The sequence below is a fragment of the Pyxicephalus adspersus genome, chromosome 3, assembly GCF_032062135.1.
Source record: "Pyxicephalus adspersus chromosome 3, UCB_Pads_2.0, whole genome shotgun sequence".
NCBI lineage: Eukaryota > Metazoa > Chordata > Amphibia > Anura > Pyxicephalidae > Pyxicephalus > Pyxicephalus adspersus.
Genome location: NC_092860.1, coordinates 87,352,209 through 87,373,644, shown reverse-complemented (window position 1 = coordinate 87,373,644; position 21,436 = coordinate 87,352,209). Strand labels below are relative to the sequence as shown.

Genomic DNA, 21,436 nt, shown 5'->3' with positions numbered 1-21,436 from the left:
ATTTCTGCAAATAGCTCATTTTAAGTCCCGTCACGTTCATTGTATTTAACTGGCTGCCAATGCACAAGAAATGGATATGCTGCTTTTTTCTGATGCAGTATACAACATAAAACTACCATATATGTATAGTATGCTGCAAACACACTAAAATACATTTAATTTTTAGTAATCCTTGGCTGATATTCAGACTTAATTTCTAGGATGTGTGGGGAATGTACTTCCTTGAGCCAATGTTATGCAACTTCCTCTCTTAACTTTCTTCCACTATTACTGCTCACATCTAAACTTCTAAAACAGAAGTGAATCTGATTTGTGGCTGTGAGAAACCTCCATATTTCATTTTGTACCATACTGCTGAAAATTATTGTGGTGAGCTAGTACAGATGAAAATCTGAACAAGCATACTGTCTTCTATATGTATCTCATTCTTTAAAAAGTAAACTTTCAAGAATTACAGCAGAAAGCAGAAAGTGTGTGTTCCCCTCATATGACAGGTTGTTGTTTTTCAACTTTGACCTGATCATAAAAAAAAAAATCACCCTTGCCCCAGAAAATAAAATATATGTGATTACATTGAAAGTAATTACACCATACTTGGCCCTGAAAATGTAAAAGCAATAAGCACAAATACATATCCACACAAACATTTGCAACGCAGCTGTTATATTGTAATGCCTACACAACCAGGTCAAAAATTGGTTAAGTGACTACTGGGAACAGATCCCAAATAATGAAAGGAAAAGGAAATTAATGATCAGAAGGCCCTTCCTCTGCTGCATATAAAGATACTTAAGAATTCTAGGAAAGCCAATGTTAATCGTTTCCTGCCAACATTGTTAACTCTTAAGCATTTTATAAGATTTCAAAAGATGTAGACATGATTTAGATTTATTTACCAAGAGCAATTACCCAAAAATTATATTCTGAATGAATTTAGGTCCCTAAAGAAAACATTAGCAATACCAAACAAACATGCATACAAGTTTCTGAGATGCATACAGGAGATACATCAAATAATACACAGGCAGGCAGAGTAGAATAGGAGCGGTGATCCACTTTATGCCCATAATTACTGTAACATCAAAAGACTGATTCATAAGTTTATTACTTAAAACTAAACTTTCAGTTTCAACCTTGCAAATAAATTTTAGGTGTATCAAAGTGTTTAATGTCGTACAATTCATTTTCTTTGAAAGATAGCTAAGTAATAAAGCCCGCCCCTGCATCAGCAGAACGTTCTCTTGCTCTTTGTGCTGAAGAAGTGAGCTCTCTGTAGAGGACCCAACTATGTCTAAGGTCTAACTCACAGGGGCATGTTGGACCTCTGCAGAGAGACCACCACTTCTACATGGAAAGCAGAAAGGTCTTTCTTTACAGCATGCCAATGAGATTTAAGCCTTTCTACTCAGGCTATAGCTTAGTTCAAATATAATGTACTGTAGGATTTTGCACCCTTTCGCTTTGATGTATTTAGCAGGTAGACTTGAGTTATTATAAAACATGCCCACGCCACTTCTTAAGTGTGTATGTGTTTTAATGGAAACCAGTTACAGGTAGAGAATTATTCTGCATCTCACAGATGCGTGCTAGACTGTGTGCAATTATCTCTATCTTTCTATCATCACTACCAGTGAGCATAAAAAAAACGTGAAAATGATTTGCCACATAAAAAGCAGTCTGTAAGCAGCAATACATCTGACACACAAGAAGCTGACTGTCAAGCCTGATCAAGCATTCCCACTCACAGTGGTGTAAAACAGCCCTGATACTGTACGGGATAAAAAGATATAAATGTTATCTGTTAGGACTTCACAGAGAAGAAGGGTGACCCATTTTGCTCTACTAGTAGGATGAAAGTCAGCAGATGTTATAGAACTAATTAGCTTTTATTCCGGGCCCTTAGATGTACATGCCAAGTACCACAGGCAGCTAAACAGTGTTTTCCTTCTTATCTGTGCCATGTTCTATACAAATACAACATTCCAAGAGACAGCTCATAAAACATAGCCATGAGGTCTACAGGAGGTGGCCTAGATTGTACAGTTGCCCATTTTAGTTTTACCTCCTACAAAGAAAACGGTGAAAATTAAACACTTGCTACGGTCATCTAAAAAGTCACATACAAAATCAGACTTTGGAAATGGCACAACCATTGTTTAACGCAAATTCTATATCCTAGTTTTTGGTGAACATACATGTAGACCTTTATTGGGGAGCATTGCACAACTGTTTGCGGCAGGAAACATACATGGCCGATAGTGACCTTGCTTTTTATATTGATCTGCACATGTGCAACTCCGTGTAGAATGATGGGTATCCTGGATATCCCTAGGCCAAATAGTTTGGCCTGGCCAATTAAGATGGCCAAAGATTTACGCAGCATACACAGGTTAAATATGTCACTGGAAACAATCTATCTTGATTGTTTCCAGCAACAAAGGATTGAGAGATGTGAGAGATGAACAAACGAGTGCTGTACATACAGCTCTATTCTGTTCTAAGGGAGGTGGGAGACCAGCGAGTGGCACCCTGTTGTGCTCTTCTCCACTGACTTGCATTGTGGTTGTTCAGCGTTGGTCATTCATGGATCTGTCAGTGTGACCATTGTAATCGTGTCAGATTCTCGCCTGATCATTTGTATCGAGCAAGTATCATCAGACATGTGTACATTGCCTAACACTAGGAAGAAGACCGGGTGAATAGAGGATGGTGCAAAGATTGGTGGGTAACTAAAAATTGCAATCAGGCACATATATTCATTTTTTTTGTACAAGGCACATCCCTGTCCCTTCTGCAATAGAGGACCTGTTTGGTCACAGGTTTTTTTTTGTTTTGTTTTTTAATTTCAAAGGTTTGGTTCCACTTTAAGCTTTAGGAATTCTTGTGTCAGATGTGAAATGCGTTCCTCAGTTTTTTTTAAAATTTTCCAGAGTCAAAGCTTCAGAACAAGACGATTTATGATTGCCTAAGGGGTTTGCCCTATAATAATATGTGCGATATGCTGAAGTCTGTAGAGAACATGAACAGTCAGGCTTATACAATAAAGCCAACACCCTTACTGGATGTGTTTCATTTTTTTCCTCACGTTCACAAGAAAGAATATAACATAATAATTACATTTAGGATTTCTTAGAAAATCTAACAAATGTAAACCTTTTATTTATAGGTGTATTAACAAGGTATTTGGAACACAAAGGATGCAAATATAAGCACTTTTTACACCATAACTGAAGCAGCAGTAGCACAGTAAATGGTATTTTATGAACAGTACAAAAGCAAATTAATAATTGATTGAAGAGCGTAATGTTTAGTGTTCAAACTAGAACTCCTTATGTCTGTCTAAGGCCCAGTGCCAACTTGCAGTCTCTTGGTTTCTACTGTGTGGGACCCTCGGGCCCTAGCAGCTAGTAGTGCACTCAGGAACTATACAAGATATAAAAGCAGTGATCTATACTGGTCTCTGGTAAAGTCAGATAGTACAAGTTTGTTTCTTTACACCTAAACCGTACACACTCAATGGGCCCAATTTATTAAAGCTCTCAAAGAATAAAGAAGACTGTCATGCTGTCATGGGAGAACCTGGGGATCCACTCAACTTGGAATGAATTTCTAAAAATATAATTTGCAATTAGTTGGCAAAGGCTTTCAATCCTGAACCAGGTTTACTGTATTACCCAGGTTCTCCCATGGCAGTCTACCTTCTCCTGTCGTGGAGAGATTTATTAAATTAGGCCCTAAGTGTGCTGTGGTGACAATATATCCAATTTATAGTTGTAATTTTTACAAACAAAAAAAAAAAGTAATCTAAATTGGTCACAGTGCTAAAAAAGGAAGTGTACTTGCTATTTTAATGATAAGTTGTGTGAATTATACCATTTCACTAGGTTTGATGTAACAAAATATTGGCTAACAAAAGAGTTGATTTAAAGTAGCTAACATAAATTTAATGAATTCCCTGTAGTTCACACACAGACTGTTTCATTCCTCATTGCCAGGTTCTTTTTAGGAAGAAGTTAACTAAAATTTACATATTCAATACAAATAATAGAAATTACATAGCATGTGGCACATTTAGGGTTCTGTTTATAAAGCAGTAAATCGGACATTCACCAAATGTTCTCTGGAGGGGGATCGTCCTGGTCCATGTTCTTTTAATGGAAGGGATTGATCCTCCACCAAGGAATGTTTGGTGAATGTCAGATCCGCTGCTTTATAAATGAATAATTAAAGACACACTATAGTTTAAAAGGGCTGTTAACACCAACCTACCAGCAAAATGTATTTTAACTCGCTTAGCCATTTGCCTGAAATGCAGCTTTAATGACACACCTAAGAAAAATTTGTACTATTCTTGTTGATAAAGACAAAAATTGGAACTGGAAGTCACTAAAAGCTCTTTCTAGCCAATTAACTATATTTTATATACATAATGCAATATCAAAAATCTGAAAAAGCAAGCTTGTAACATGGCGATCAAGACAGAATGGGAGCCCAAAGCCTCCTGGGATAATTATGTCCTGTATACCGGGAGGCTTTTGGCTGCTCCTTCTGCGCATGCCCTAATCATGAACGAGCCCTTTTGTTAATGGATAAAAAAAATGCTGATCTCATGCATGCGCAGTGAGATCAGCAATCTTTTTCCCCCCCTCTACGTCACCCGATCTTGTACCTGCACAGTGCCAGATTGGGTGACACAGGAAGAAAAACCCAGAAGAAGAGTGAAAAAGAGGTTGGTGCCTGGCACTTCCTCTGCGCCAGGTCAAAAACAGATACCAGAACAACACAGGACCCAAACGAAGAAATGGATAGACAGATCTGTGCGATTTAAGGTAAGTGTTTTTTTTTTGTATTGAGTTTAGTTCTATTTGAAGCCAGATTACCAGACACATCCCGACTTCCTCTGCAACTATTAGGAATGAAGGAGCACTCATGTACCTGCACGGGAGTTATGTCATCATGCCCCGGACAATCTTAACAACCGAAGAACCAATTCCAGGAAGAAGATTGGTTGAAGATGGTTGCACCCACACTGGAGCGAGGACAGGTAAGTGCAATTTAAAAAACGGTTATCAGAGTTAAGGTTATTTTATTGAAGAAGGGACACCACCTGCCAAAAAGGACCTGCCTGGTCATGTTTTTTTTCATTTCTGGGTTTAGTTCCACTTTAAAGCCTTTGAATGTCATACCTACAATTTTCTAAGTAAGTATCAGTTTCTTTATAGGTTACTTTGTCTCATCCTTCAGATATGCTATGACAGTAAATCATCAGAAAAAAGTAACAGCACAACCAGTCAGTAAATGGCTCAGTTTAATTGCTGCAACTCTCATCATTAAACAATAGCATACACCTTTGATGTTAACAAGATATGTGCGTTTGTGTGGTAGCTCAAACCAAATTTACAGACAGCTGAACGATTCACAACGGGGACTTATCCTACATTGTCTGAGATTTGTACTTGGCAATGGTGTGAGGCAAGCTGCTACTGTTGTCTGGTTTCTTTTCATAACCCAGCGTTAAAATTATTTGCCGTTGGACAAACTTTAGCAAACTTGCTTACTTTTATCACCTTGTTATACATAAATGATGATGAGGTTGATTTGTAATTTTTTCAAATATAATCCCCCATGCCTGGTGCCTAACCTTCAATACTCCCTGCCTGATGTCTAACCATGACCACACAGCTGCTTAAAACCTTTTTAAAGCAGACTATAGAAGCTAGGGATCAAAGATCAGTAGACCCCAAGGGCTGACAGTTGCCTCATTGTTGACTGCCTAAACATATGTCATCTTTCTGAAGCTGGCCATACATGGGTCCTTTAAAACCTGTGTGTACATAGTTTGCTTGCTATACCATTTTTTGTGGTTGGTGGGGGACAATCACTGATTTGGAGAAATAATATTCTATGGAAAATAATGAATAAAGCGGTCATCTCTATATAAAAATTCTGCCCACCTGAACCAAAAAGGAACTTTTTTTAACCAGAAGCTGGAAAGTCATATGTTGCAGTAACCCATTATAGTGTTTTACCACTGGCAAAGCTAAGAAACATTAAAAACTAAAGCGATATTACACCATGAAATACTTTCCAAGAAAGGAAAAACAATTATACACACTTACTAAGAACCTAAAAGGTGCCTCATCCTACCTTCACAGTGCCAACTCTCCCCTTGATTCACTGCTAAAGCGTCTGAAAACCTAAACACACAGATTTTTGGAATATGCCCTTTCACATACTCTCTCACTACCAATAATACAGTTGCTGCTCAAGTTGACAATTCATAGTACTGTCTACCTAGAGGTATGTCTGTCCCTTTGAAGCTAAAGAAGTGGAGTAGGGCGCCAGACAATGCTATGCAGGTACGAGTAGACAACTAATAATGCCTGCTGCACAGCTTTAGTATTGCAATGTTTATTTTGTTCCTATTTCATGGGTGCTTTAAGACTGGCATTCTAACCAATTATTCTGTAAAGACTCAAGGAAACATAAGGTCAGTATAGCAGACAACAACTTCAACTAATCTGTTTACATACAGCTTCACAATTCTTTATAGCAAGTAAAACAGTAACGGAAAGGCTGTCTCACTGAACATAACAGGCTAATGTAAAACATTTGAGAACCAAGGCACAAATTTAAAAAAAATGCATGAATAATTTACTAGTCTGAGGCACATGTTTTTTATAGCAAAAGAAAACTAAATGACAGAAGAGGCAATTTATTCCTGCTCAAAAACCAACTTTCAGAATAATCCCATTTACTTGGCAACAGGTAACTGATTATACAAGTTGGTAATAAAGTACTCTCTACAAAAGCACAACCAACCTAAACAATATAAATATCATTAAGAAATACATTTTATAGGATTACATTTATAATAGAAAATTACCTGTACATGTACTATAAACCAAGGCTAAACAGTTGGTGCAGAGTTGGCAAAAACGTGGTACACAGTAATTAATTGTTTCTGACTCCACAGCCCTAATACAAAGACCTATTTATGAGCATGGACTGACTGAATATTCATAAATAAATAACATATGTCTTCCTAAATTAAGAATGCAATGAAACTGTAGGAAAAAGATCTTTATCTCAGATTAAGTTTTACGTTTCTAAAGCAAAGTATACAGTAATGTCAGTGTTAAATGGGTCTGTGCTGTGGTAGCCACTGAACACTGTATGATGTGATGACCCTGAGAGAAGTCACTTAAGCTACATACACATGCTGGATTTTTTTTTGTTGGAAAGGATCTTTCACAATCATTTCCAAAGACAAAGAACTGAAAGATGAATGAACGAGCACGGTACATACAGCGCTGTTCTGTCCTGTGGGGGGGGAGAACAAGTGAGCGGCACCCCGCTGCGCTCTCCTCCCTTTACTTCCATTGCAGTCGTTTGTCATCTGTTCTCAACTCCTGACTAGCTCTATAAGGTGTAAGGATTGCTGTATAGAAATGTACAAATTCCTTAAATATATGCTTTTTATAGTTCCTCTATTGGCTTGTGTCTGTGATAGTAAATCATAGTTTTACATTTAATCGCCACATGCAACCAGTGCTATAAATAACAGTACGGCTCTGAAGCAAACAATGTGATGTATGACGTACATGGCATCAAGGCATGCACTAGGGGTATCAGTTATGCTTACCCTGGAGATAGTGAGAGGCATGTTGAAGTCTTTGCCACCTTGAAGTCTGAAGCCCCAGGGAGCTGGGCCAACCAGAGATACACTGTAGTTGCTCATTTTAGTTGAGGTTTATAGAAGGATAAGCAAAATTTTCAGAATAGTATGCAACCTACAAGATAAAATAGAGTAAGGGTCAGGAAAAAACAAATACAATAAAAATACATTTTGCATAATAATATAGACAGAGACTAATAACAGATGAATTGCATTATAATCAACTAGCATAAAAAAAGTACAGTATCTAGTAACAGCATAAATGCCTGAATGTAGCCGTACATACACGAGCAAAGGTTATAAAATCTGAGCAAAACTATATTGATTTGCACAGTGTGATCAGGCTTAGAGGAAGAGGGGGCAGAGTCATTACCTCCCCAGGTGCAGCTTTTCCTGTCCAATCACAGGCTAGGAGTAGGTTGGTGTATAAGTTGTACTGCACAAAATTTGAAAATTTAGTATCAGGAAGGGCATTATTGCAGAAAGGGATAGGTCATGTTCCTTCTGCAATAAGTATGATCGCTGTCTTATTCTGTCAAAAAAATGCTGACTTGCCGATGCCTAAGATGTCGGGATACCCAAAGCATCCAGGCTTCCTCTGTAGCTGCTGGAACTAATTGAACTCTCATGTGCATTTACAGGCATTACGTTATCTTGCCCAAGCCAATCATGGCCAAAGATGAAAACCAGGAAGAGGAGACAAAAGAAGATGATGTTACCCATGATGAATGGGGCCAGGTGAATGTTTTTAATAAGTAGTAATCAAGTTTTATTTTTTTTTTTGGTATCGTCCTACTTGGTCCCAATTTTTAATTTGAAGTTTAGAGTAGAGTTTAGTTCCACTTTAAAGCATCCGTAAATTATAGTCTACTGAAGCAGGTAACCACATCAGCTGTATTAGATAAAAATAAAGACTACTCCAAATAACCTAATCAAACTGTAGCAACTATTGCAGCAGATTATAAATGCCATCATTCTCTGGAGAGCTGAAGATGTCAGCTTCAGATATCCCAGGCTCAAAAAGGGACTATGAATTCCCAGAAGACTGAGGACACATGCTGACAATGCAGTTATAAGAAAGTTGTCTAAAGACCAAAGTCAAACAAATCCTCTCTCTTTTGGTATGAGGAAGTAAACACAGACAGTAGAGTATCGGTTGATATAGTATACTTGGACTTTGCAAAAGCATTTTTACAGTACCCTGCAGATGGGAAATCTCTAAATTCAGGTCTATAGAAAATTCAGCCAGTAAATGTGGAGAGAACTGGCTTAAGAGAGTGCTGAGTAATTGGTTCATACTATAAATGATCTACGGCTTTTAGTAGTGTACCTTGGGATTTAATATAAACACGCTTACTTAAATATTTAGTTAGTTTGGGATTAAAAGGAAACGTTTCTGTGTTTGCAGATGACACCAAACTAATGGAATACCTTACAAGATGTCTATTTTCTACAAGCTGACTTGTTTGCACCATTTTTGGACTCCCAAGTGGGTAATGGTATTTATTATTGAGAAATGTAAAGTTATGCATTAGGAGCCCAACAACATGCATGCTTCATACTGTGTCTAGGGAGAATACGTTTGGGTGGAGTCAAAAATGGAGAAGGATCTGGATGTTTTAGTAGATCATAAAGTTAATAGTAGAATGTAATGGCAAGCTGCAATTCCTAAATAAAGTAAAATACTTTAAAGAGATGCAGACTCCAGAGGCCAAAACATAATCATGTCCTTGTACAAAGCATTAGTCAGAACGCATCTGGAATATGCAGTCTAGTTTTGGGCACCAGTTCACCAAAAAGCTGGATGCATGTCCGAGATGCATAGAATGTATCAGGGTCATTTTATAAGGAAAGACAACAGAAACTGTTGAATATCTCATAAGCTTAAGGGAATCAGGTAATAATTTTTCCCTTGTTGGAATAAATAAAACCATGCTCTGTAATAGGTTTTTCTGCCTGCTATCAACTGTGCATACATAGTATAAGCATGTTTTCCACTATGCATTTTTAAAATTTTCTTTGTGGTTTGAACTCTTTAAACCTGTTTTTTTTCAACCTGACAAATTATGTAACTACGTCTTGGTTTACTGTTTTACCATCTAAACAGCAAATTGTTTTGGTGAAGTGGTAGGCCATAGAAAATTATTAAAGATTCCTTTAAAGGACAAAGTACAGGTTTACTTTATTGGTCCATTCCAATGATATCTAATCAGGCAGACTGTAGGCTACACAGTCTACAAACATGTACATATATTTTCAGGCTTCTTAGTTGGTTTATACAAAGAACTATATCTACACTATGCTAAAAATCTCTCACAGTGGGAAGGTCAAGGTGCTATATTGCTGCTTTGCCATAAAGCAATAGATATGATCTATAACCGATTCACCACCAATACCAATAAATGTAATCTCTGCTTCACAGCTTTCTAATACAATAGGATTCCAGGGAAAAAAAACTTTTGGTTTTTATGGTGATATTATTTGATAAAGGATATGCAAGAACAGAAAAAAAACAGTGTGGTGTTGGTTCCTCTGTATTTTTTATTTTGCAAAAATTCCTGCTGGATAGCTGGAAATGCCGCTATAAATATTTTAGCATACCTCAAAAGTAAAAAAAATAAATAAATAAATACAAAAATAAACACAGACTCCTAAACAAAACATATGCTTATAAAACAAACAAAAATACTCTTATGGCTTGTTCAAGTATGAGAAATGTACAGCTAACAAGATTGCAGATGGCAGTGTGTGGGATGACAGGAAATGATCTGACTGTTGAACGATCTTTAATGCTAAGACACTGAATTACACATGCAGGGTTCTCCCCGGGCTCTTTTAGCTGGGTGCACCACCTGGCACTTTTCAGCACCCACCAGGTTGTTTTTGGGTGGTTATTAAAAAGTTTGGTCACAATACAGGGGCTGCCACCCACCTACAATTTCTTCCCACCCGGCTTAAAAAAAATTCTGGGTTGAGCACTGACATGTATATTCCTAACCCACAAAATCTGCATGCGTTAGACACTTACTGTTGTCCCTACCTCTGCATCAGCATTTAGGGGCATCGCAGAGTCAGGAGAAAATTCTGGTAATTCCTTCCACACTATGGCTGTCTACAGCAGTATTTGGCATTCTGAAAACTCAATTTCTCCACTTGCAATGATCAAACAGCAGGTATGGGTTTTACAGGAAGATGACAAGGCTCCAATTTCCAAAAGTAAACTGCAACCTTCATCAGGGCCAATAACTGAACTTCTCCGTTAATATAAAAGTTGGTATATTTTATTTGCACATACTAGGGTTGGAAGGGTTACTAATAAGAATATATTGCCAGCTGGCCATTAGACAGTTGGTGTCCTGCTGTGAGATTGCAGATGTTGTCCCAAGCTGCAGGAAACCGACCCCGGACTCCACCTGCAGAGAGGATTATTACAGCAGGTGCCGTGCCGAGAGCTGGGAACTGAACTCTTCCAGTAAAACGCCATTCTGTATTAGGCTGCCGACAACCTGTTTCTATTTTCATTCTTTGGCTCTACAGTTTTCCAGATCAGCGCACCCAAAAAATAAGTTATAGGTTATGTGATATCTATTTATTTTCTGCCCTACATAAATGCCTATGTGGTAACATGATAATGTCTATTTCTGCTTCTACAAAGATTACAAAGATTTCGGGGGCTTTATGTTATGTACAGTTAAAGCTACATTTGTGATATTTTTTTTACTGATTCCTTCCTTTAAACCCTAAATTAACAGGCAATCAATAAAATGTACATTATTATTAAAATAAAAAGCAATAAAATGTAATATTAACGTCCAACGGTGTGAGGTGAACACCATACAGTACAATTGCAGTGTTAGTAGGCTCCCCCAAAGATTATACCACTAGAGTGCTTAATTCAGCACCCGTTTTAGTGTGGAATTTGGGAGGAAGTATCAGGGAAAACCACTGAAGTAAATGGTAATGCACAGTCCAAATGTTGCATGCAACATTAGGTCTGCATATAGCCACCCACTGCCAAATAAACATGAAAAGATTAATTAATCTCAAGGCTTAGTTAACCTTTAAAGGCCTGGCCTTTTGAGGTGCACATGGCAGAAACCCTTGTGCAATTCCCATAAGCACCTTTTTTTGCTGCTGACATCTTGAATTTCAATTTGCTTGCATTTTTGTAAGCTCTTCGGGCAGGGGTCTCTCCTCCTCCCCGTGTCACTGTCTGTATCGGTCTGTCATTTGCAGCCCCTATTTAATGTATAGCACTGCATAATATGTTGGCGCTATATAAATCCTGTTTATTAATATTATTAATAATATTAATAATTTTGCCTTCATCAGCAGGCTACTGAAGTCCTTATATAAGACATTTTTTTATTTATTTTTACTGGGTCTCTTTTGTAATGTGCCCATGATGCTGACCATTGGGGATTGAAGAAACTAAAATCCAATCAATAGTGGGGGGACAAGTACAGTAAGCTTAAAAAATATTTGTCTAGGTCAGTGGTCCCCAACCTTTTGGACGTCACGGACCACTAAATTGGTGGTCAAGTCAAGCAAGGAGCAAGGCTCCAATTCACTCACTGTAGTTTTTCTTTTAATTAACACTGCAATACTACTAATGTGTGCAGTGAATCAGTAACAAGAGCACAAACTGTACAACTTATAAAGTAAAATTTCAGATTTTAAGCAATCTGGAAAATAAGAGAATTGTCATTGGTTATTTGTACTGAAAAGTGCAGGTTCTGAGGCTGCCATTATTACACCCTTTTCAATGTTTAGCAAGACATCCATGAGAAACAAACATGTCCACATATGGGGTCACAACACTTCTCTGTGCGTATATTTGTTTAGGACTTCCCCCAAGTAGTCAAACCATTAGGATAAATCTACACTGTATTTAGACAAAAACTTATGTGATCTATGGTGCTGGCACCAGGGAGAAAGATGCATTAACAAAGCATCTTTTTTATGTTCAAGGAGCCTAACGGTAATTAGCACAGAACGTATATTCTGGATGCAGGAAGCCCTGCATCCAAAGCCAACGCCAGCATTGTCTGCGATCCAGGAAGTTCTGCTCTGCAGACAGAGAAAATCACTTCTGACTAATTAAAATAAATAAACTCCCTCCCATTAACATGCATTCCCAGAATTTCACACATTAACAAAACTGTTTATAGTATTTTATTCTCACAGCATGTTTCCTACCTTTACCACATTTTATTTACTAGAATCCTCATCCAATAGACCACAGCCTATCGCAGCAATGTCTGTATGAAACCACTGTGTTATGTCAGCTGACAACAGTAGCCGGAATGCTCCTTATATCCCATCCAAAAACTAGTTTACAAGACATTAAATTACTGCAATTTTACTATTTTCCCCACTGTCTTCCAAACACATGCCATTATTCAAGCATCTACAGTCCTTTCCAAATTCCTTTTAAAAATGTTCTTTTGTCTGAAACTTCCTTCAGTGGATATGTTATGCCTTCATTGCTTCTGTATGCTTGAAGCTAGGCAATGAAAAAAAATATACACATGGCACCGTGACTGCAAGGGGTCTGGTCCAGGAAAATAGGATGTCCTGCCAACAAAATTAGGGTACTCCAAAATAATCTTCTCAAGTGCCATTAATACAAATGTTAAGTGCACACCTAAATAAAGACAAAATATTTTAGGGGATGGATAAATTTAGACGGGTAATGAGAGAAGCGTAGATAAAAAGTGGCACTTGAATAAGGTTTGATGCTGTAGCTGTATCAAAGACATTACCATGCTAAATGAACAGTCCATGTTTAGTGCGCTTGTAATGGTTTCAGAAGCTTTACCTTGGAATAAAAAAAGATATTGTGAAGACTAAATGTTACTTTATTTAGTATTAGTACATCCATCAACATAAGTTGCCTCCAGATTCACCTGATTGTTGTCAGGTTGGGAAATTATTGTATGCATCAGCACCTGATCAAATTTTCCTAAACTTCCCATGACAAACTATAGCCAAGAGCTAACAACTGATCAGCTGATCAGATTATTATTGTTTTACCACTAAAATAATCCTGGTTGTCTTCCGATTTATTGTGCTCTATAAGCACAAGAAAACACTACCTGAAGCATGTATGTTTATGGAGATGCCTTTAATGGTTAGGTTTGTACAGTCTGGCTGCTACACAATGTCTATGGCTTCTTTACCAGAACTCCTGGATGTACTTTTTTTTATCAATTATGTGGCTGGGTTTTTGGGTAGGGGATTTCCAACACAGCCAAACCTATTATAAACATGGGGTAACTACTGCAGGTGGGGCTGGGGACCACTAACTCGTGTGACACGTTTGCCCCTTTGTGTAGCATTATCAGTTCCTGAATCTCCAAAACAGTCAACTTCAGTAGGACACACAGTGGGGGCTAGGGATAAAAACTCAACTTGGATTAAAAGAGGACCTAGCCTGCTCTAGTTAAAATGAACATAAGTAAAAAGAAAAAAAATCTGCAATATTTTAAAGTTCACTTTCACCCACAGACTATAAATAAATGTTTTACAATGCGGTAAATGGGCTTTAAACCAGGTTCATAGTGGCTCATCTAGGTGCATGCAATGTAAAGTAGTTCATACTTAAAAATGACTGAAGCCAGGTTTCAGTCAGCTTCTTACAACTTAGAAATACCTGCAATTTGTTTACATTTAAAGTTTTTGCCCTCTAAACTTGGGACAGGAGCTGGATTTTAGTGGTTTTGTTGTCAATTATCAATATGAATTTCCCCACAGTACCTACACAGCTATGGAGGGTGTTTTTTGAAGCTCATCTACAGAAAAACGAAAAATCTCCCTGTCATCCTCCTCCTGTTTATAATGTGGCTGGGGAAAAAATAAAAACCAAACCAAAATGATTAGTTTTTTTTGATTATAGCCCTGCTTATTATTATTATTACACAGTATTTCTATAGCGCCATCATATTACGCAGCGCTGTACAAAGTCCAGAGTCATGTCACTAACTGTCCCTCAAAGGAGCTCACAATCTAATGTCCCTACCATAGTCATATGTGATTAATGTAGTCTAAGGTCAATTGTTAGGGAGAAGCCAATGAACCTAACTGCATGTTTTTGGGATGTGGGAGGAAACCGGAGTACCCGGAGGAAACCCACGCAGACACGGGGAGAACCTGCAAACTCCATGCAGATAATGTCCTGGCTGGGGATCGAACCTGGGACCTAGTGCTGCAAAGGCTGGAGTGCTAACCCCTGAGCCACCGTGCCGCTTATGTGACAACCCAGCAACAGGTCTTTTCTCTTCCTGTATTTACAACTGAAGAGATACCTCTTTGGATATCCACATCGCTGCCTAGGTGGAAGAGCAGTTTTGTATCTGCAAGTCTAGCTTGCAATGCTCACACAGGGAAAATGGTACAGTCAAGGGAACCAAATGGAGTATGTAGGTGATTATTTCTTGTGCCACACACTAAGATTTAGGGTGTTTTTACTGTGCATATCTTCAGAGCAGCCTTTCTCAACCTTTTTAACTAAAAGGGACAATTGAAAATTATTTTAATTTTAAAATCCCCTAGCAACTTTTGGATGGATCACACAAATTCATCCCCATTGACAATGCCCAGACACAGGGTTTCTTTTTCCAGAACTAAATACGCAGGTACAGTTCCAGGTAAAGGCACAGATACCTGTGTGTGTTGTGCAAGGGTAGCATGAATGTAAAAAGCAAACAGATTCTGAAACCTGGAAGTGCTCTGTGACCCAAATATAAAACTGTAATTCTTAGAATTTGAGCAAAATATACATATAATTGGCAAACAAGAAAACCACTTTTCACATATTTGCTTTAGCGGAGATCCCTACACTTTAGCATAACCAATATCCACACCCTGTTTCCACACAATAAACTCATGTACGCTTACCTTTTCTTCTGCAACTGCTAAGGAATTACATTTAAATCCACCTTAAAACTACTTTTCTTGCACATAAAGGCACCCATTCAGCTTTGACTGACATTCGGGATGAATACAAATGTAATCGTGCTTTCTACAAAGATTAAGAGTTTGCACATATCTCCTAAAACGTATTTTCCACAAGCAAACCCAAATATGCAGCTCACAGAACAGTATATTCTTACTGTAACTCTATTCTGTTCCCTTCAGCTCTAGTTTGTAATGTGAAGACGTAACGCTAGGCACTAAGGGATTCTTGTGGTTTCTCATGTACTATGAAAGCTACTGTGAGCGTGTTGGCTAATCATATTTAATAAAATACTGCCAGCAGTTCTTTTAAACTGATAGAAACAAAAACACAAATCCAATAATACAGTAGGCCAAGACTGACATAAAAGAATAAGGAAAACACAGAATGCAGTCTCTGAAACTTGGTACTATATTTGAGCCATGAGGATGATTAAACCAGACATGCTTTTATATCCAAACAATATTCACTTGGATTTCATATTTATTTTCCTCCATCTTTTAAAGTATGGGCATGAAATCCAAAATCCCATACCCAACCTTTAAGTCCATGACAGTGTTCCACAGCCACAAATGTCACAGTGGAATTCCAGACTATATATTTTATTTGTATGTTTTGCATAAAATGCAAAAAAGTATTAGAAACGTTGCCAGATTGTATTGCCAATTTCAATTGCCTGTTATAGAAGTCACCAATACAGGAACTATTCAGCACAGATATAGGCAGCCCAAGAAAACCTGTTCTAAGTATTCCCCACTGCATTTGTATAAAAATACAAAAAACAGTGAGGAGATCCATTTTAGAATTCCTAAATAGGTTGAATCATAGGTTAAATCTGGCCTTTGAATAAGCCTTACAAACAAATGTGAAGGCATAAAGTTGTTGTTACTTAGAAAAGTTTGAACAACCGAAGGCCAAGCCACATAGGCAATCCTGACTCTCAAAATTTTTTCATCTGCTTTAATAAGAAATCCTTTTCCAGACCCTTGTTAGCGAGGCCAGCAACATCATCGTCCTGATGCTCACAATAGAAATTTTGTAGCATTCAGGGGCAGAAAGGAGCAATTCCCCAAAGACTAGTTGAAGGCTCTCCTGTATGATGTTGCTGTGTGGTCTTGCACCACTAGTGGAAGAGTGGACCCTGTGACATGTCCTCATTTTTGGGAGACGTTGTCTAATTCAACATGTATTATCAATTATTGATATATGTCTTTCCAGCATGCTGTAATAGTTTGGATCATAGGAAAGTTGTAAAATGCCAAGTGTCTGTCATAAACCAATCTTTTCTTGGCCAAGAAGATATCCTAAAAACAACAAAAAAGGGGTAAATAAGAGGATGAGCCCATCATATTATAGTGTGGGATCATAGAATGTCAGGCAGAAAAAGAATACATGAATGTAGGGGACATGGAAACTAGGTGAGGAACATGAACATTAGAATAAAAATCACAACTGTTCTGTCCCTTAAATTTAAAAAACAAAATATTTTTTATTGTATTTTATCTTTTATGGGCCAAAACAGACCCCAACTTCTTTCAGAAATAGAACATTTTAACAGTACAAGCTTCTTGTTAGAATTTCTGACAGTTTCTACCCATTTATGAGTTTAGGGTGCTACCCTCAACCTTTGTATGCTTCAACTGCTAAAGTGCAAGTCGCCATAACGTAATATAAAAATACCACGAAAGTAAAAACTGGAATCCATAAAAATGACCACAATAGGTGGGGGTGGAGACAAGGAAGCTCAAATCAGCTATCTCCCCCTAAAAAAAAACCTTTTGATAAATATGTGTTATGTGGTTATGTCCCCAGAATACAATTTTGGATGCCTGATCCTTGATCAGGAAAAGCAGTAAACTAAAACCAATAAGCAACTCCTTTAACATTCATTTCTATCAGAACAAACTGTAACTGCAAATATTCTAATGCTCAGCACAACGCCTAAACGTAACATAAAAAGAATCCAAAATAGAACTATCACATACCTTTGTGACTATGGGGTTAATAAAGTTTAATCCCAGTCATTTTTTGCCAAAGTATTATGAAACCAAACACACCCATTATCTGCCCTTCACTGTCTGTCTGCATTCAACATATATTATATGGGCTGTTAAGCTATAAAATAGGAGAAAGTGCTACTAGAGAGGAAAAAAAAAGTGCACACAAAAAGGCAGACACTTTGGAACGTAGCCTTTCACTGCATTCTAACACAGACTCCGGTCCTTTTCTTTGCCATGCCATAAACACCATACATAAAGTTAGAATAAAAATTGTAAAACTTTTTAAAGAAAATCCTAAAACACCACACCTGTTATGAATTGTCTCTTTAGGCTACCACATTCCAAATGTTTACAGAGGTAAAAAGGAAGAAATTTTCATCTGTCATGTCTGTTGCCCTTTTGACTCCTTTCCATCGCCCACTGATTTTGCTGCCAATTAAAAAGCACGCACATTTCCCCTTCTGCTAGATATCACAAAGCTGCCTGTAACATTATGTGTGGAACTTCCTTTCTGAAGCCAAAGTTCCAGCTCAGCACTGCAAGCACAATTAAAGAAAAATAATGTTGCCAGTCAGAGGAAGTCATTGAAAAATCTCTGGCTGTTTGCGACGGGCTAAATGAGTGAGAGCCAGCCAGTCAATAACAATGTGTGGATTCATCTGCAGCAAGACATTAGATTAAAAAGTCATATTTACACTGGAGTACAGTAATAGCCTTCTAAAAGAAGGAGACGTGCATTTTTACAATAAATATACTTATTCTTTTTATTAGAGCGGTGAGCAGAGCCATCCAAATCTGGACTTTTTGTACTTATGGTCAACTCTGTATATGGTAGGGTTTATAGTATGCTGCCTTAAAGACCTAACATCAGAAATAGTTTGTATGTACAGTAAGAAATGTGTAAGGGTGACATATCCATGTATCTAATTATAGTACGAAGGATGCTACAGTCTTTGTCCCAGATTGAGATGCTGGTTCAGAGATCCAGCAGACTGTGCTGTTCTTGGCTCTGTCCACATACAGGTCTCAACTTGTCAACTTCTAGAAAAATGACAATGTTGTGGTGTCATCAATGGAAGAGAGGAGACTTGGTGGTATTTCAGATCTACCATTGATGCAACTATGGTTTCAACTTCTTCCAGTCAAGTGAATGGGAGCAGTTGGGAATCTTTTTTGCATGCAGCTGCAGCAGATCATGGCACTGTTCTCAAAATCACAAGTTACTTTTGGCCATTCAGTTTCTGTATAAAGATTTGTGTTACTGTATGTCAAGGTGGTTACCTGTGGTGTGGCTCGCTGTACCTGGGTGCACAGCAGCAGTGTGCTAAAGAGAAAAACAAATTGCACACAAATGCGTTTCAAAGGCAGAAAGGTAACCACCTTGGCATGGTAGGTAAGCCACATCGCAGGTACCCACTTGCATGCCGGGCATGCCGTGAAATCTTTATACAGCAACACTGCAGATGGGAAAGGGTCCTTAAGAAATGCTTCATCCTGACAATGATGCCATTTCTTCTGCCTTGGCAAATTCCAACTACTGACTGCTCTTCAAGAACTAACTGAGCAATGATCTTTTCAGGGCAGGCAAATCTCCTGTCCAGTCCATTGCAAGAACATCTGACAAGATTTCCCTGCCCGGCATTTTATAAGCCTGTACACAAAAGGGTGGGGACATCATCCTTGCTGGGGTGCTGCAAACACCAAAAAAAGGGGAAAGCACAATTGTAATGTTAACATTTGGAGGTACATTTTTCACTTATATATTAGGCGAATTAGGGAGGGGTCCCAGCCAGCTAGAACACATAAATCTATGACAAGAGGGGAAGTCCTTTCTGGCCACGTGTTTCCTATTTTAGCCCTGTGCATCTGATTACCTGGGCTGCGGTTTGCCACACCTGGGCGCAGAGCGGCACCATGCTGAACAATCCGGAACAGCAAATTGCAAGGTTTCACATCACAGGTGTACAAGGGTCCTAACATCTGTCCCTAAAGGAGTGATTTCCCATCACTTCCTGTTCTGAGGGAAACTGCCCATAAAAATAAAGGAGACACATACAGTAATATTCACTTGTCAGGGACTCAAGATCTCCCAATCCAAAATGAAATGTTGTGATTTGAAGAATGAAATCTTACATCAACACTGACATACAAGGATAGATCATTAAGGGGTTAGGAAAAAACAGATTTGTCTGAGGCTTAATTTTGTTTAGCCTCTGCAAATAATCAAACAGTTATAAATCCATTAAGACGTGAACTATTTATTTGTTTCAGCGTACTAAGAGTTATATTCCTTAAACTCTAATATAACTCCTACATATACCAATGTACCATCATGCGATCATGCATCAAAACGATCAACATTTGTCCGCTGTAATCCAATCATCATCCTAAGAGTTTATTAAATAAAGGAAACACAATGAACTGCTGTCACTACACACTGGTTACAAAATGTTTTATCCAATCCGATCAGTTTTATCTTCAACCTATGAAAGTGATTGGCTGACATCACAAAGCTGTAAATTAGATGCACATTCTTTATAAGCAATCATGGGATAAGTATGAGAAGTACATGCAGTAGTATGTATTAGTCTCAGATATTATTAGCAAGCTATTATCTCCATGGATGACTCAGTGATAAGGCAAAGGGAGGGGAAGTTTCGGTGCAATTCCCTGTGATGTCTGTGCAGGCTGGGTGCAGATCTTTGTCCTTTACCCATAACCCCCCTGGACTAATCAATCATCAGCCCCCAGTGTAACAAAGTGCCCCTAATGCCTGCACGGTGCTAGCACAGGCGGCACTCCCAGCCCGAGCTGTACTTAGTAGAAGTTGTGTGTGAAATGTATGAGCGGCCACCCTTCCCCTGACACCTGGTACAGCACCCACCTGACACCTGGTACCAGGGTACAGCACCCACCTGTAACAGGACCTGTGTGCCGGGCACTGCAACTTCACAAAGCTCTCCACACAACACCAGCCTTCTCTCTCCAATACAACTTCCGCCTGTGTATTTTATATGAGAGCTGCTCTCTTGGGTGTTCTCTTCCTCTGTCTACCTCACGCAGGGACTGTCCACTAACCCCTCCCAGGGAAAAGAGGGCGGCATAGTGCTGACAGGGAGGGTGCAAGGAACCTGGGGCAGGCGACGCCTCTCTCTAGGTACAATGTCTGTGCATGCCTGCTGCCCCCTGCACAGGGACTGACTCTAATGTCTGCCTGTACAGCCCACTGTCACCGTGTATTAACAGTGATAGGGGACACACAGCCCCCCCCCCCATAAATATATATATATATATATATATATATATATATATATGTAATACAACACATACAGGACACTGATCAATACATGTTATAAAACATACACAGGGACTGGCACTAATGTCTGCCTGTACAGCCCACTGTCATTGCGTATTATCAGTGATATGTAATACAACACGTACGGGATATGTATATATATAAATATATATATATATATATATATATATATAATACAACACATACAGGACACTGATTGATACATAAAACACACGATAAAATAAGATATCTGCACCTGTTCAACAAAGATTTAACCACAGACTGAAATAGTTTGCAAGCCAGGTGATTCACTTTGACCGCATAATACAGAAATGGACACAAAACTGACTCCCAGGTTTCAGAGTTATACTTTTGCATGTAATTGATTATTATTATTATTAAACAATATTTATATAGCGGCAACATATTACGCAGCGCTGTACATTAAATAGGGGTTGCAAATGACAGACAGATACAGACAGTGACACAGGAGGAGAGGACCCTGC

The 21,436-nt window shown here is 38.4% G+C and overlaps 1 protein-coding gene across 10 annotated transcripts in view; it reads right to left on the bottom strand.

Moving 5' to 3' along the window:
* The window catches only part of PDLIM5 (PDZ and LIM domain 5), a 97,241-nt gene extending 76,545 nt beyond the window's left edge, over positions 1-20,696 (bottom strand). For 9 of the 10 annotated variants that reach the window (XM_072405574.1, XM_072405576.1, XM_072405578.1 and 6 more), the window contains exons 1-2: positions 20,551-20,696; positions 7,646-7,793 (exon numbers count right to left, since the gene is read on the bottom strand). In XM_072405574.1, coding sequence (XP_072261675.1) covers positions 7,646-7,741 — 96 coding nt within the window. In that variant the 5' untranslated portion in view covers positions 7,742-7,793; positions 20,551-20,696. Of the gene's footprint in view, positions 1-7,645; positions 7,794-20,519 lie in introns of all 10 variants that reach the window. The other variant, XM_072405575.1, reaches the window with a different exon arrangement.
* Between the last annotated feature and the right edge of the window lie 740 nt (positions 20,697-21,436).